General features: G+C 42.5%; 2 protein-coding genes across 2 annotated transcripts in view; one reads left to right on the forward strand and one right to left on the reverse strand.

The window, feature by feature from the left end:
* LOC135743641 (adhesion G-protein coupled receptor G2-like) overlaps positions 1-5,958 on the reverse strand; it is a 115,115-nt gene extending 109,157 nt beyond the window's left edge. Inside the window, exon 1 of the mRNA XM_065261414.1 lies at positions 5,853-5,958. The gene's annotated coding sequence lies outside the window, so the exon portion shown is untranslated. The remainder of the gene's footprint in view (positions 1-5,852) is intronic.
* Positions 5,959-11,206: 5,248 nt separating this feature from the next.
* mmp15b (matrix metallopeptidase 15b) overlaps positions 11,207-14,078 on the forward strand; it is a 44,164-nt gene continuing 41,292 nt past the window's right edge. The window contains exon 1 of the mRNA XM_065261569.2: positions 11,207-12,100. Within this exon, the coding sequence (XP_065117641.1) occupies positions 11,981-12,100 (120 nt within the window). The 5' untranslated portion in view covers positions 11,207-11,980. The remainder of the gene's footprint in view (positions 12,101-14,078) is intronic.

Consider the following 14,078-nt stretch of genomic DNA (forward strand, 5'->3'; position numbering starts at 1 on the left):
ATACGGGGATCCCTCCCGTGGAGCGTGCTGTCGCGATGCAACTGTGTCCGGCACACGCTCCCTCTTGGAAGGACCGCCCAACCCTCCCCTCTCGTGCCTGCAGACAGTCCTCCGGTTTAACGGGCGCTGCCCACCAGGCATGTGGAGAGGCGGCTTCAGCCCTGCACGCAATGGCGTTGCTGCAGGTTCATCAAGCGAAGGCCTTGAGGGATCTGCACGAGGGAGGACACGACTCGCCTGTCCTTTCGGAGCTCCGGGCTGCCACTGATCTGGCTCTTCGCGCTACGAAGGTGACAGCGCAGGCGATTGGTCGTGCCATGTCCACGATGGTGGTCCAGGAACGCCACTTATGGCTATGTCTGGCGGACATGTCGGATGCGGAGAAGAACAAGTTCTTAGACGCTCCCGTGTCCCAGGCTGGTCTCTTCGGTGAGTCGGTGGAGTCTTTTGCCCAGCAGTTCTCCGCCGCCCAGAAGCAGACGGAGGCGATCGCTCAGATCATGCCCCGGCGCAAGCGACCTGCATCTCGCCCTCCAGCGCCGGCGGCCCCGTCTGCTCCTCGCCGAGGGCGCCCTGCGGCGGCTGCCTCCACCCCCCCCACTAGAACATCTTCCAGGCCACGGAGGGGGAACAGCCGTCGGCAGCCCGCCCCGCCCGCCCCACCCGCTTCCCGTGGTAAACGGAAATCGAAGCGGCCCTGAGACGGGCGACCTGGATTCGGATGGGATCACTCTACGGGAGACGGTGATGGCATCGCTCCCTCCACCGGTAGAGGGCCGGGTGGAGAATCTTTGGTTTCGTTTTGTTCTGTTCCGCCGGCTTCTCAGCCGGCACCCACAAAACCACAAAAAGAGTGCATTCCTATTCCTTCTCCAGGTCTCCAGAGGATCGAGAGAGATGTGAGCGGGCATTCACGTGCTCTTCCTCCCTCTCCTCTATCGCCAGCGGGTGTCCTGAGGAGTTCCAGCTCTCCGCTGAGGAGACGGGACCACCAGCACCCTCCTCGGAGTCTGTGCTCTCCGCTGAGGAGACCAGACGACCGTCACCCTCAGCGGGCTCAGGTCAGTGTCACACACACATGCTGTAGATGCTTATGCTGTCACAGCAGACGCACCGGCAGTCCCACCTGTCTCGCTTCGCTGCCCCACCGCGGGTACTTCGGTAGTGTCGTTATTTCTCCTCGTACGGTGCCTGGGTGCTTGGCTTCAGTTCCCAGCCCGTTTCGTTGGGTTTTACGCACAATCCGCCTCGGTTACGAATCCGGCACACCCAAAATTCGGGCTTTCGTTTCACTGTAGTGAAAGCGTCCGATGCACATGTACTGCGTGCAAAAATCGATATCCTGTTGGCGAAGGATGTTCGAGCCGGTCCCTCTTACCGAGATGATGATGATGATAGGGTTTTTCCAGCCTTTATCTCATAGTACCCAAAATACGCGGCGGGTTACGATCGATTTGATTTACGCACCGGCTCTACAAAGGGGTTCTTTTGGACGATAACGCCGAGGCTCGTATTTCAATATTCAGATCGTTTGCAGCCTTAGACCTGTAAGACGTGTACTTTATGTGTCCATCTCCCCTCGCTTTAGACCGGTTTTCGCTCTGCGTCGTGGGGTGGGCATATTAATACTAAGTACATCATTCGAGCTGTCTCTCTCTCTCCGTGTCTCCATGTGCTAGTCACGGCTTTAAAATATCAGAGAGAGGGTTGTTCGCATTCTGCTTTATGTACGTCGACTTATAATAGCCCGTTCTTGGCAGACGTGCGCGAACACAGAGTTAATGCTTCGGCATCTCGCTCGTCTATGTCTTCAGGTCGACTGGGAAAGAGTACTTTGCCCCGTGCAGAGGATCCTTTTTCTCAGTATGGAAACTAGACTCGATCGACTAAAGGGCGTGTTTTACAAGAGCGCGCAACCAGTCAGTTCTGACTTGCCTCGGTTTAATTCGAGGGAAGTACGCGGTCCCTCTGAAACAATTTCAGAAGCTCCTGGACATATGACAGCATGCTGCGGTTGTGACACCGCCCGAGCTGCTTCATATGAGACCGCTTCAGCGTTGGCTTACGATCGAGTCTCGAGGAGAGCGTGGCGCACCGGCATACACCGTGTAAACATTACACCTGCGTGTCATTCCAACTTCCCCGTGGTAGACCCGGCATTGCCGATAGACAATGCGCCCCTGAAAGGTCTCCTGGCATTCTGTAGCATGTATGCCCTTAGCACGGGATGATCGCCACGTATGACGGGCTTGCAGTCTCAGGGGTGTGCATAGCACCCCAACTGCCGCGAGCGGTGCGCTGTATATCTGGGACTTGTACGCTCCGCTATGGAGATGCGAGGGAAGGATGTATTAGCCGACACCAATAACATTGCGACTGTTGCGTTATTTACCGTTAAGGCGGTTTTGCGCTCTCGTCACCTGTCGCATCTCGCTCGTCATCTCCTCCTTTGGAGTCAGAAGCATCTGAGGTCCCTTCGTGCCATTCACATTCCGGGCTCGCTCAATACAGCAGCGGACGCGCTTCTCGAGCTGCGCGCCCCGGCGAATGGCGACTCCACCCCCAGACGGTCCAGCTAATTTGGAAGAAGTTCGGTCGTGCGCAGACAGACCTGTTTGCGTCGCCGGACGATACCCACTGTCGCCTATTTTATTCACTAACCGAGGGCAGCCTCGGCGTGGACGCATTGGCACACAGCTGGCCTCGGGGGATGCGCAAATACGCATTCCTTCCAGTGAGCTTAATCGCACAGACACTGTGCAAAGTCAGGCAGGACGAGGAGAGCCTTTTATTAATCGTCCGTACTGGACGACTGGGAATTGGTTTTTCATAGTTAATGCTCCTCGCGACAGCCCTCCCTGGCGGATTTCCCTGAGGAAGGACTTTCTTTCTTAGGAAGGGGCACATTGGCACTCGCGCCCCGACCCGTGGGATCTCCATGTATGGTCGTTGAGCGCGCGCAAGGTTTAGGTGATTTATCGCAAACGGTATCTAACACCATCGACGCGGTTCGAGCACCGTCCACAAGACGGGCTTACGCGCTTAATAAACCTTTTTCGTCACCTGGTGCTCTTTGCAACGCGAGGACCCCAGAGAATGCCCCATTAACATTGTGCTTATATCTTCAACATAGGTTAGATGGTAGGCTGTCCCTTCGCCATTAAAGTTGATATCGCCGCTATTTCTGCTCGTCACTCACTCACTTATCAACGGCAGATCAGTTGGCCAGCATGATTTGGTTATTACACTATAAGAGGCGCTCGCAGGCTAAACCCCTCGCGCCCTCCTTCTATTCCTACTTGGGACCTGTCCATGGTGCTGAAAGCCCTTCAGGCCCCCCCGTTCGAGCCTTTGCAGTCTGCGAGTCTGAAGCTTTTATCAATGAAAGCTCTGACCCTGCTAGCTTTGGCCTCAGTGAAGAGAGTAGGGGATTTGTATGCATTCTCTGTTGACGATTCGTGCCTTCAGTTTGGTCCTGCTGCCTCGAGTGTAACATTGAGGCCCAGACCAGGCTACGTGCCCAAAGTTCCCACCACTCCCTTCAGAGATCAGGTGGTGAGCTTGCAAGCGCTGCCCCCGGAGGAGGCAGACCCAACCATGGCTTTGTTGTGCCCCGTACGCGCACTGCGATTCTACGTGGTTCGCACGCAAAGCCTCAGGACCTCAGACCAGCTCTTTGTTTGTTATGGTGGCCAGCAGAAAGGGAAAGCTGTCACTAAGCAGAGGATGTCTCATTGGATAGTTGATACTATCGCCCTGGCTTATAATCTTCAGGGTATTCCTTGCCCCTTTAATTTGAGGGCGCACTCCACACGGAGTGTTGCCTCATCTTGGGCTCTCGCTCGTGGTTCCTCGCTAACAGACATCTGCAGAGCTGCTGGTTGGGCGACACCTAATACGTTCATTAAATTCTACAGGGTTCGTATCGAGCCTGTATCCTCTCGTGTTCTTCCTCACCAGGGGGAGCACGGAGAACAGTCTCGCAGGTCGGCTTGCAGCCTCCAACTGATGCTTCATAACTGTGTCAGTATGGAAGGCCTTCAGAACAAGAATGCGTAATGGTTTGAATTGTTCTTCCTCCGCTGCCTTGGCAGCCTTTGTTGCGGAGCATTGGCTGTCAGCCTTTCACTAGCTGTATCCTCGCGAACCTACGTGTCTGGCTCGGGCTCCACATTGTGTCCCACCGGGTTCCATTGTGAGTATTTTTCCGTGGGGTTAATCCTACTAGCCCACGTTTCCCTTAGCAGAGCACTGCTTTGCTTACACAGCCACGGCTGTCTTATTTCCTCAACTACGGTTGACTTTCGCCCACCATTAGCCCTTAAGACGGGTGGTGGCTTCCGCAGCGTTCCTATCCCGCTCAGGTAGGGCGCTTCCCAGTCGCTGGCACTTCTGTGGGGTTAAAGGAACATCTAGTGCCCGGCCTTCTGCCTTAAAACCTACCTCCTCCTCCTTAAGTGGAACCGGAGGGCTTTTACGCAGTCACTGGAAGAGGTCAGCCCCTAGTGGCGTTTTGATAGGGATTCCCAATTCGTCGGTCACGACGTGACGTCGTAGTGACCGACTGAAAGGGAACGTCTCGGTTACGGATGTAACCCTCGTTCCCTGAAGGAGGGAACGGAGACGTCACGTCCCGTCGCCACAGGTGCTGCCACCTGCTGTTACGGCCGGTCACACTTTCCGGCTTTCTCAGCGAATAAGAAGCTAATTTCCCTATTTGCACCTGCTGCTTATATACGCACCTGGCGGGGCGGCGCCAGCATTATGCAAATATCTCAATGCCAAGTTCATTGGCGTTTTAGTAGTATTCGAAGCAGATTGGTCTCTCGAAGCGAGTTCCCAATTCGTCGGTCACGACGTGACGTCTCCGTTCCCTCCTTCAGGGAACGAGGGTTACATCCGTAACCGAGACGTTTTACTCCAACCTACTTTCCTCATCATAGAACTGACAGGAATATGTGGCATTCTCCTATCAATATCAAAACACACACAAAAAAATCAGACTTAACAATGTTGAGAACATGTGAAAAGTGTTGTCAGAGTTACACTTACAGTTGGGAACTGTATTATAAGTCGATCGGTCAAATTCACAATGTCATGCCCAGGAACTTCAATCCGTAGGACTTTAGATATTATAGTCGCATTTTCCAGTCCAAGCTGTTGAAATTACAACATTTACATAAAACAACGGGCAGATGTATATAAGGAACAGAGTTAAAGTAGAAATAAGGATACTTGAAATAGTTTACGCTCAGCAGAACAATAAAGAATTAAATGACTCACAGTGAACTGCTCATTTGAATCATAGACAACTACACCGACTCTGTGCTCTGTGACTGAAATATTTAGGAAAGACTCCTCTGGGATCCATAGATGTGGTGCGTCAGTATCATTAAAAAGCTTAAATGAAAAATTTAAATGGAAATTACATCAAATTCGATTAAACAGTATGCTGTTAGATTTTTAAAACTTTGTTTTTTAAATACAATTGTTTAGTAAGTGTGTAGCCTACAGCTTTTGCATTTATTATGATGTGATGTCATCAGTCTTTTTGGCCCTGTTTTAAGCTGTGTTTTTGAGTCTCTTTACAGTATTTTGAGAATGTGGGAAGATTCTTACCTCTGCTGCATTCATTGGAACAAAATCATCTGCCGTACTGTTTATTATGACAACATTCATTTTAAAAAGCCCCTCAAATGTGTAGATGCTGTTGTTCTCTGCACAGTTTGTAATGTTAAGTATGATTTCTTGTTCCTTTCTGCATAATGATAATATGACGTCAATGGGATTAAAACAAATCGACACCAGGTTCATCACATATATTAAAATATTTTAAAATAGTTGACATTTACCTGTATATTAAACAGTCTTTATTGTTGCTGCTTTGAGGCTCCGAGTCCCTATTGGTCTGCGAGCAGTCATTTTTAATTTTATTGTTGTCTTGTAAGTCTTTATAAAAATCCTGGATGGATTTTATCTGCAAAAAATAATGTTGTGACCAAAAAGCCGCAATGTATCAAGTACTGATTTATTTAAGTCAAAAACACCTAAATATGACTGCATTGATGAAAAGCATGATGTGAAAAGACTTGCTGATGACACAGCTAATGCTCATTGATCCGGAAATGTCATCTGATAACTTCTTAATTCTAAAAAGCTCACTGCCTTTACTGTGAGCTGATTAATTTTCACACAACAGAAAATGTACCACTAGACTAAGATTTATACATCACATCATTTATTAATTAGCTTAACCTTTCCCAGTAATAAACAGTTCACCTTCATGGGAAGTGTCCGACTTACAAGACCCCCCCCCCCTTACTGCAGCCCCTTGCACTTCTTTAAATGTTAGGTGAGGCAAGGCGCATCTAAATCAAGCCAATTATTTATAGGTAAGCTATGGTCTTTCTATCTCATCACATTGAAGCATCGCTGCTGTAAGTCGAAGAAACTGATTAAAAGTATATGTTAGAGACATAAGGATAGGCTATAGTGCTGGGGTGACACTATTCTTATTTCAGAATATTAACAATTATACTTATTTAATCGTAAATTGTTGTAATATATGCAAATGTAATAAACAATAGTGTTTAGCTTCATGCGGTGCTATGCAGACCAATCGGCGGCTGACTTGAAGCCAGGGCCAGCCATTGGGGTTATGGGGCCCTAGGCGAGACCACAAAAAATGGACCCCACTGGTGTAAAAAATGTCAAAGCACTGCAATTAGACGGGCCGGTCCTGCTTGAAGCAGTGCATGCTGGTTAGAAATATTGTCCGACTTGAGCAGTTCATTTATGTTGCAATTTGGCAGCAAAACGCTGTCTTTGCAATGTTATAAGAGAAAGAAAGACAGTTAGTCAACAAAGACTATAAGGTTTCTTGCCGTTTTAAAGCACTTTAGGGCTTGTGCTTTTGTCTAGCATGCAGAATAACCTTTTGACGAATTTGTCATGCATGTCAATTTGTCAAATTGCTTAGATGATGTTCTCATCAATAGATTATTTAAAGTGCTGTGCTTTGTTGTGATATTTGAGCATGGTTGCTGCAGCAGCATGTACACTACCGGCCAAAAGTTTTGGGACACTCACTCGTTCTTTATTTATATTTTTTCCATATTACAGAATAATAAAAACTCGTCCAAACTAAGGCATAACACAATTGTAACTGTGAGAATCATGTTGGTGACTGAAAGCATCCAAAATAAATCAAAACTCTGTTATATTTTATTATCTGAAACATTCACCCTTTGACTAGAAATTGTACAACCCTACACATGTCATTTTTTCAAGAAGCTTCTCAAATTTTCAATTTAGGATGAATTTTAAAGAGTATAGAAGGAGTTCATATTTAATCTGGGCTCTTATTGGCTGCTTTTTCTTCAATATTCAGTGTAAGTCATCTATTTCAAAAATAATATTTTAAACTAAAATTTTAGTTTTCTAATAACAGAAATTAATCTGCACAGGTATATTTTTGTCTACAAAAGTAATTTCAAGCATTTAACCAGACACCTTCAGGTTAAATGATTTGTAAGAGATCACAGTTATCATTTTAGTCAAGTGTCCCAAAACTTTTGGCCGCTAGTGTATGATAGGGTCAGGAGGAAAATAATGAAAATATAGCCTATGGAACCGTCACATCGAGGAAGTAAAATTGAATGACATCACCAGATTCTGCCATACTTTGGCTTTAGGTCAATTGACGCCGCATATTAAACGTCGTTACCACATTATCATATCTATACAATATTGATATTAAAAACTTTTATAATTCGGTCAGGGGAAGCAGGTACTCTCCAAAATACCTTCAAGAAAAGTCTCCTATGGCCTTTAATTCCCTCTGCGTTTGCCGACATTGATAAGAAACAGTAAAATTTCAAATCTGTTATATATATATAAAAAGGAATCTAAATTTCAATAACATTTTGAGAACTTACTTGTTGTGCTTTGCCCACTTGTTGTATCATATATATTATCCACACCACACATCACAGTCAGAAATAGAAGAAGTGTTAAATATTCAGCTCTGTGAAAAATAATTTACAATATAGACAGACTGATAAACTATATGTTGTAATATAAATCTCCAGTCAAAATGACATCATTATTAGCAGTGCACCTTAAGATATAAAAATCTGAACTGGGCTTGCAGAAAAAACTTTATTGTTGAGCTACGCACGTACATTTATGTAAAATCTCTTACAAACTTCAGATGCATTTTGTGATTCTGATTTACTTTTATATTTCATATTAGACAATAAGTTAGATCACTTACCTAACCATTTTCTATGTTGTGAAGGATGAAATTGTGAAGCTCTGTGTGGCAAACTTTGTAATTCACACGCTATGTTAGAGGTGAACAATCAAACACAAATCTTGTGGTTTTGGACACACACGCACTGATCTGCTGTAATGACAGATCCTGGTCATCACATTTACCTATATGAAAGTTTTATACACAGTTTTCTACCTAACTATGTATGCCATGCCTTCCTTACGCTTGGCAAATGAGCGGTGGTATGATAGAAAACAAACAAAAAATAATAAATAATAATATTTTTCAAGAATACTGAACAAATAGATGTTAAATGCTTTTCATTTCTTCTATCTTCATAAAAAAAGATTTCTTTATTTTTTTTCTTTATTAACAGGTATTGTTTCAGAATATGAATAACTTATAAGCATGTCTTTGCCTTTATAGGACAAATTGCGTTATTGTTTCCTAACCTTTGTAAGTAGCTTTGGATAAAAGCCTAAATGTAAATGAATTAATTTATTTTGCATGAACTGAACAGTTAAAGTATATTTGATCACATTGTCACGTTTAGTTGATTTAATGTTTTTAAGTCACATTTTTAATTAGGATTGGGATGATTAGGATAGTTTTAAATGTTATAAACATCCAAAAAAAAACATTTAAAAAAATTTCATTCACTTACTGTTATGCTATTCTTACAGTGCCCTGGGGTGTCATGCAAATACCAGTATATGAATGGTAAATGGTAATTTTTTCAGTACTGTGGCATTACTGTCTGATATCATACTGTCAGCAACTGTGGGCATGTGAGTCCACAGAAAACAAATTCCTTTCAAAGACATTTGAATAATTAATTGAATGAAAAGGACTGCTTGTCATTTGACTAGAATAGCTTTGAAAACAAACAAACAAAAACTCATAAGCAGAAAGCATTTAACAAACATAACATATATACAAAAAGTACCATGCTACAGTATAACAATTAATTTAGCTTAATACCTATAAATCTGAATAGTTTGTTTTTATTTGGCATATACTGTATGGGTCATTTTACAACATTTCAGCTGTGGGCACAAATAATTATTATTAATTAACACTTTTACACAGAATCAGAAAAATGCTTATGTTTTTGCATTTAAATATTTTACTGTGATATTAGTTTTCTCTATGCCCTAAATTATTATTTAACCTTTTATCACATGCATGTGCTCCCTCATGTGCAAGTCACTTTGAATGAAAGCCAAATAAAAATGTGTGAATGTATTTTATGTGTTGTTTTATGCTTTATTTACAGCTACAGTATATGTTTACGTTTTTAATTTGGCTACTTTTTCATGATATACAGATCGTCAATCAACAATTTAATACCAGGGCGACCACCACTGTCTAAACTCTGGACACCCCTTGTGGCCACCCCAGTATGATTTTGCACATGGAACTCTGTTAAGTCTCAGTTGTAGTTATATATCTAACCACAAGAGGGTGATGTATCTTAGAATCTGACCTTAAGTAAGTGATATTTTTATGTAAAATGTATTGTAAATGGAAATCTAACTATTTTTCTTACCAACTATTACTATTTTAGCAAAATGCTCAGTTTATTCGCTTCAAGTGTGGATTCATTTCTTTTTCTCTGTCTGTGTACATTACAGGGTGTTTGCTGACCAGCAGTTTTTCCTGAGAGGTCCACCTGTTCATTCCTGTGTATTTAAATTAAGCGCTTTAATTTGTTTGTGCTGACAGAAGTTAAAATGTTCAACAGTTTGACAGATCTATACACTCATCTACTGCTATTAGCAACATGGTCAATTATGTCTTTATCTCTGACACTGTCAGTCTTTTAAAAAAGCTGTCTAGGACACAAGAAAGTTCAAATATTCTAAAAAGTAGCACAGACGCCTTGCTAATGACAAGCACCTGAAATCTCCTCTTGGTCTGTGTCAGGAATTTAAATTGCAATATGTTAAATGCTATTTACAAACACTGTCAAAAGAGGTACCAAAGCTTACATTTTCAGGAAAGCCTTTAGCTTCTGTTTGTGGTGGCACTGTAAAGGAAATGGTCATTTTTAACATAGATGTCCAATCTGCTTTTTAATTAAAACATAAGTACAGTGCTCATGTATTTTGACTTACTTTATTCAGTAGGTGGCGCTCTTGTACAAGTACCAAAGCCTATACTCTACATTAGTGGTTCTCAAACTTTTTCGGCTTGTGGCCCCTCTTGTGTACGGTGGCCCCCCTTGTGCCACCCTCCAAAGAATTTGTATGACAAAATCATAAAATAAAAAAACGTAATAAAAAAAAATGTTCAAGCTTATTTTGGGTACGGCTTATGATCACATTCATTTATGGTAGAAGTAACTTTGAAATAGTTTGTAATTTTAGAGAATAGTTGAAATATAAGGTGGACCCCTAATAATATAGATTTAAAAGCTATTGGGCTTATGACCACAGTTAATCTGCTTAAAAGTTAAGAATGAACCCTTATGCTCTGTTTGGGACCCCGAGAGAACCCAAGGACCTTTTATTTGCTCCTAAAATCATACATAAAATTCAGTTTGATTTTGACATGATCCTGCAGTCTTTTGATTCAAAATTTACTTGGACAGATTAACAGATTTTTTTATTGTAATAATCATCTATAAAATGTGCATAGCTATTTTGTGATAAAACAAAAATACTTTGATGGGGTCATGTTTTAAAAGTTTTCATAAATATATTCAAAAATATATTAAAGAACTAATAAACACCATTTGATTTATCTGGAACTGCAGATGTAAAGTGAAAACAGAGCATGTTTTAATAAACAGCTGCGGGTCAATGACTTCACAATCTGTTAAAAGAAATATCCTTAATCCTGACAGGGGGAGGCACTGGATACTGATAGCCGTACGGCGTGTGCCCCTCCTCCCCGCTTAATGACAGCGGGACAAAGTCCGCGCGACAAACTGAGCACGAGGCGTTGCGCACGCCCCAAGAGCGCGCAGTGGATACGAGTTGTACAGTACGCGCTCCAGGAAAACACAGAAAACGTGGATTTTATTGAGAGGAACCCTGTCACATTAAACCTTTACGAGAGCAGGTGTCGTTACGCGTCGCTGTCATCTGCTAACGATTTGCGCGCTGTTGTGGTTGCTGCGCGACGCGTTGTTTTATTTCTGTCAGTTGAGGTAACAGCCGCTGTTCATGCCTCGTTTACGGAGTCGTATCGCAAGGGGAAATTGCGACTTTGTTTTGCGCGTCGCGTAGCACTTTGAAGTGGCTTGTAGCTATTATTAATTTTTTGAGCACCACGTGAGTGGGACGCAACGCATGGGATGTGATACCAAACCCTCAGAAACTTACAAGACCACAGCATCCGTCCCTGACTTTTGGTACTGCGTTGGGAGTCCGCTTTACATCTACAGCGTTAAACGCGCACTTTACACTGAAGAAGCCGTGCGTTTTTGAAGAATGGACACAAAGTGGCCAATTTATTTGACTTTTGTGATTCATTTTGACTTGGTACACTTTTGAGGAGCTCAGGGATACTGACTGTTTCAAGAGTTTTATTGGAAAACTCAACATAAATTGCAATTTGTTTTTTAATCGAATGCATTTGCGTTTTTGTTATTTTACTTCTGGACAGTTTGGCTTCCACATACTTTGAATTTGGTTATATGTTTGAATTAAAGCGGTTATAGATCAGCATCACACACTTGGTTGTCTGGTCCCGGTGAGAATGGCTGAATTATGGGATGTCCTGATGACGTTCATGTGGAGACGGACTCTTATTTATTCTGTTCTGATGTTTTCTATCACTGATCTGCGCACCTTTGGAGACGACTCTTTTAATGGAGAGGTAATTTTATTCAGTATTTATTTAGTGTAATGCACAAAGCACAGTTTTCTATCACAATCATTCAATGTTTGAAAAAGCCAACACATTTGTCATACCATTATTGTGTAATACCATTAGCTAATTGTTATCTTTTTGAATTCGTTGCTTTGCTTTTCTATAGAGCTATATAGTTCTTCAACAAGGATCAACCATATGACATGTGTCTCTTGTAGACTACATTGTGTGTTTTTAGGCTCTTCGTGTCCCCAGGTCTGGATTTCATTGGACTGCTAATTTTCTTCCACTTAAGATGTTGCCTGTAACCCAGCATGTGAAGGGTTGTAATGCTCAAGAGTAAATTAGAAAGCAGGGCTTTTAACACACCAGTTTGAAAGGAAATACTAACTTTTAGAGATTTATATCTTTTTTATGTTGGCCACAAGCATGTAGTCTCTTGGTTTGAGGTTTGGTTGTGGTGTGCCACTGCCACCCCATGTATTCAGTAGTGTAGTGGTCCAAACCCTCTCATTGGTGGTCTGGCACGGTGCAGAGAGACTGACAGCAGAACCAGCTCTCTGATTTTATCATGAATTTCATAACCATTTCTTGAACATAGCTCATCATTAGAGCAGCACTGACCAAGATTAACAAAATGATGGAAAGATAGCATCTTAAACACTGCAACCCATCTCTGTTAAGTTATTCAAATTGAAGGTCCAGTTAAAATTGAGATGTTAAGTCACCTTCAAACCAGATGGTTGGTACCTGCATGCTTTCTGCTTTGCTTTGCTTTACCTGGTTACCTGTGGAGGAGATGTGTCATATGGTCATTCTTTAGGGTAGCCAGTGATATTGCTCAGACTTGACTAACACATTTGCTATAACATCTTCTTCCAGCTTTATGTATAGTGCTATCCATGCAGGTTGTGTTTAGCAGAGGTAATCATCTACAGTAGGTGTCATGACATTGGAGTCTTTTTCTCTTCAGATGTATGCACCATTTACCTTTATTAGTTCTGTGAATGTTTATGTAATGCTATACTCATTAAAATCAAGCTTGCATTTTTTCAGACGTTTCAAAGCATTCAGGTCTTATATGTTACCCTATAATTCTTGGAACATCTGGACGTTTGCATTATCGTTGTAATGTTCAAGGGAGAGGTTTTAGTCTTTAAACCTGTAGTTTAACCTATAGCCCTCTCTAAACATATAGCTCATATGAATGCTTTTAGACATAAGCGGCTTGTTTGAGTTATTCTAAGGCACTATGACAGCAGATAGGCCTGTACATGCCACAGTGGTGGGCAGGGTCTTAAAGGGATTATACTGTAGGACCCACAGATTTGAGCATGGTGTGTGGGGTAAGATAACTCTAAGATACAGTCACTTAAAAGTAGTTCATGAACTTAATAGATTAGTATGCTTCTATTCTTTTGTGTGTCCTGTATATCAAGATTCAAGAGTTGTATTTGTCACATACACAGTTATATGCAATGCATATACAACCGGTAGTAAAATGTAAGTCTGGTATGCTCTTTTTTTTTTTAAAGGTGCAGTGTGGAACTTTTAGAAGGATCTATTGAAAGAAATGAAATATATACATTACTATATTATCTGAGGTGTGTAAAGACGCTACATAAAGAACTGTATTGTTTTTATTACCTTAGAATGAGACATTTTTATCTACATGCACCGTGGGTCCCCTTACATGGAAGTCGCCATTTTGCGCCGTCATGTTTCTACAGTAGCCCTAAACGGACAAGCGTTTTGTTACTACGTTGTCTCAGACAATGGAGTTTATCCTGCCGTGGCTACCATAGCTTTATTATGAGTTTTGAAAAGGAGGGGTGGGCTGTGGACTGAGCCATTGGTTTCAATTCACACTCTCACCACTAGATGCCGCTAAAAATCCCACGTTGCACCATGTTTTTATAAATATATAGTGATGCTTCATCACCTCAAAATTTAGCTTGAAAAGATAATGTCTATGGGTTTGTTT

Source organism: Paramisgurnus dabryanus, chromosome 2 (assembly GCF_030506205.2).
Source record: "Paramisgurnus dabryanus chromosome 2, PD_genome_1.1, whole genome shotgun sequence".
NCBI lineage: Eukaryota > Metazoa > Chordata > Actinopteri > Cypriniformes > Cobitidae > Paramisgurnus > Paramisgurnus dabryanus.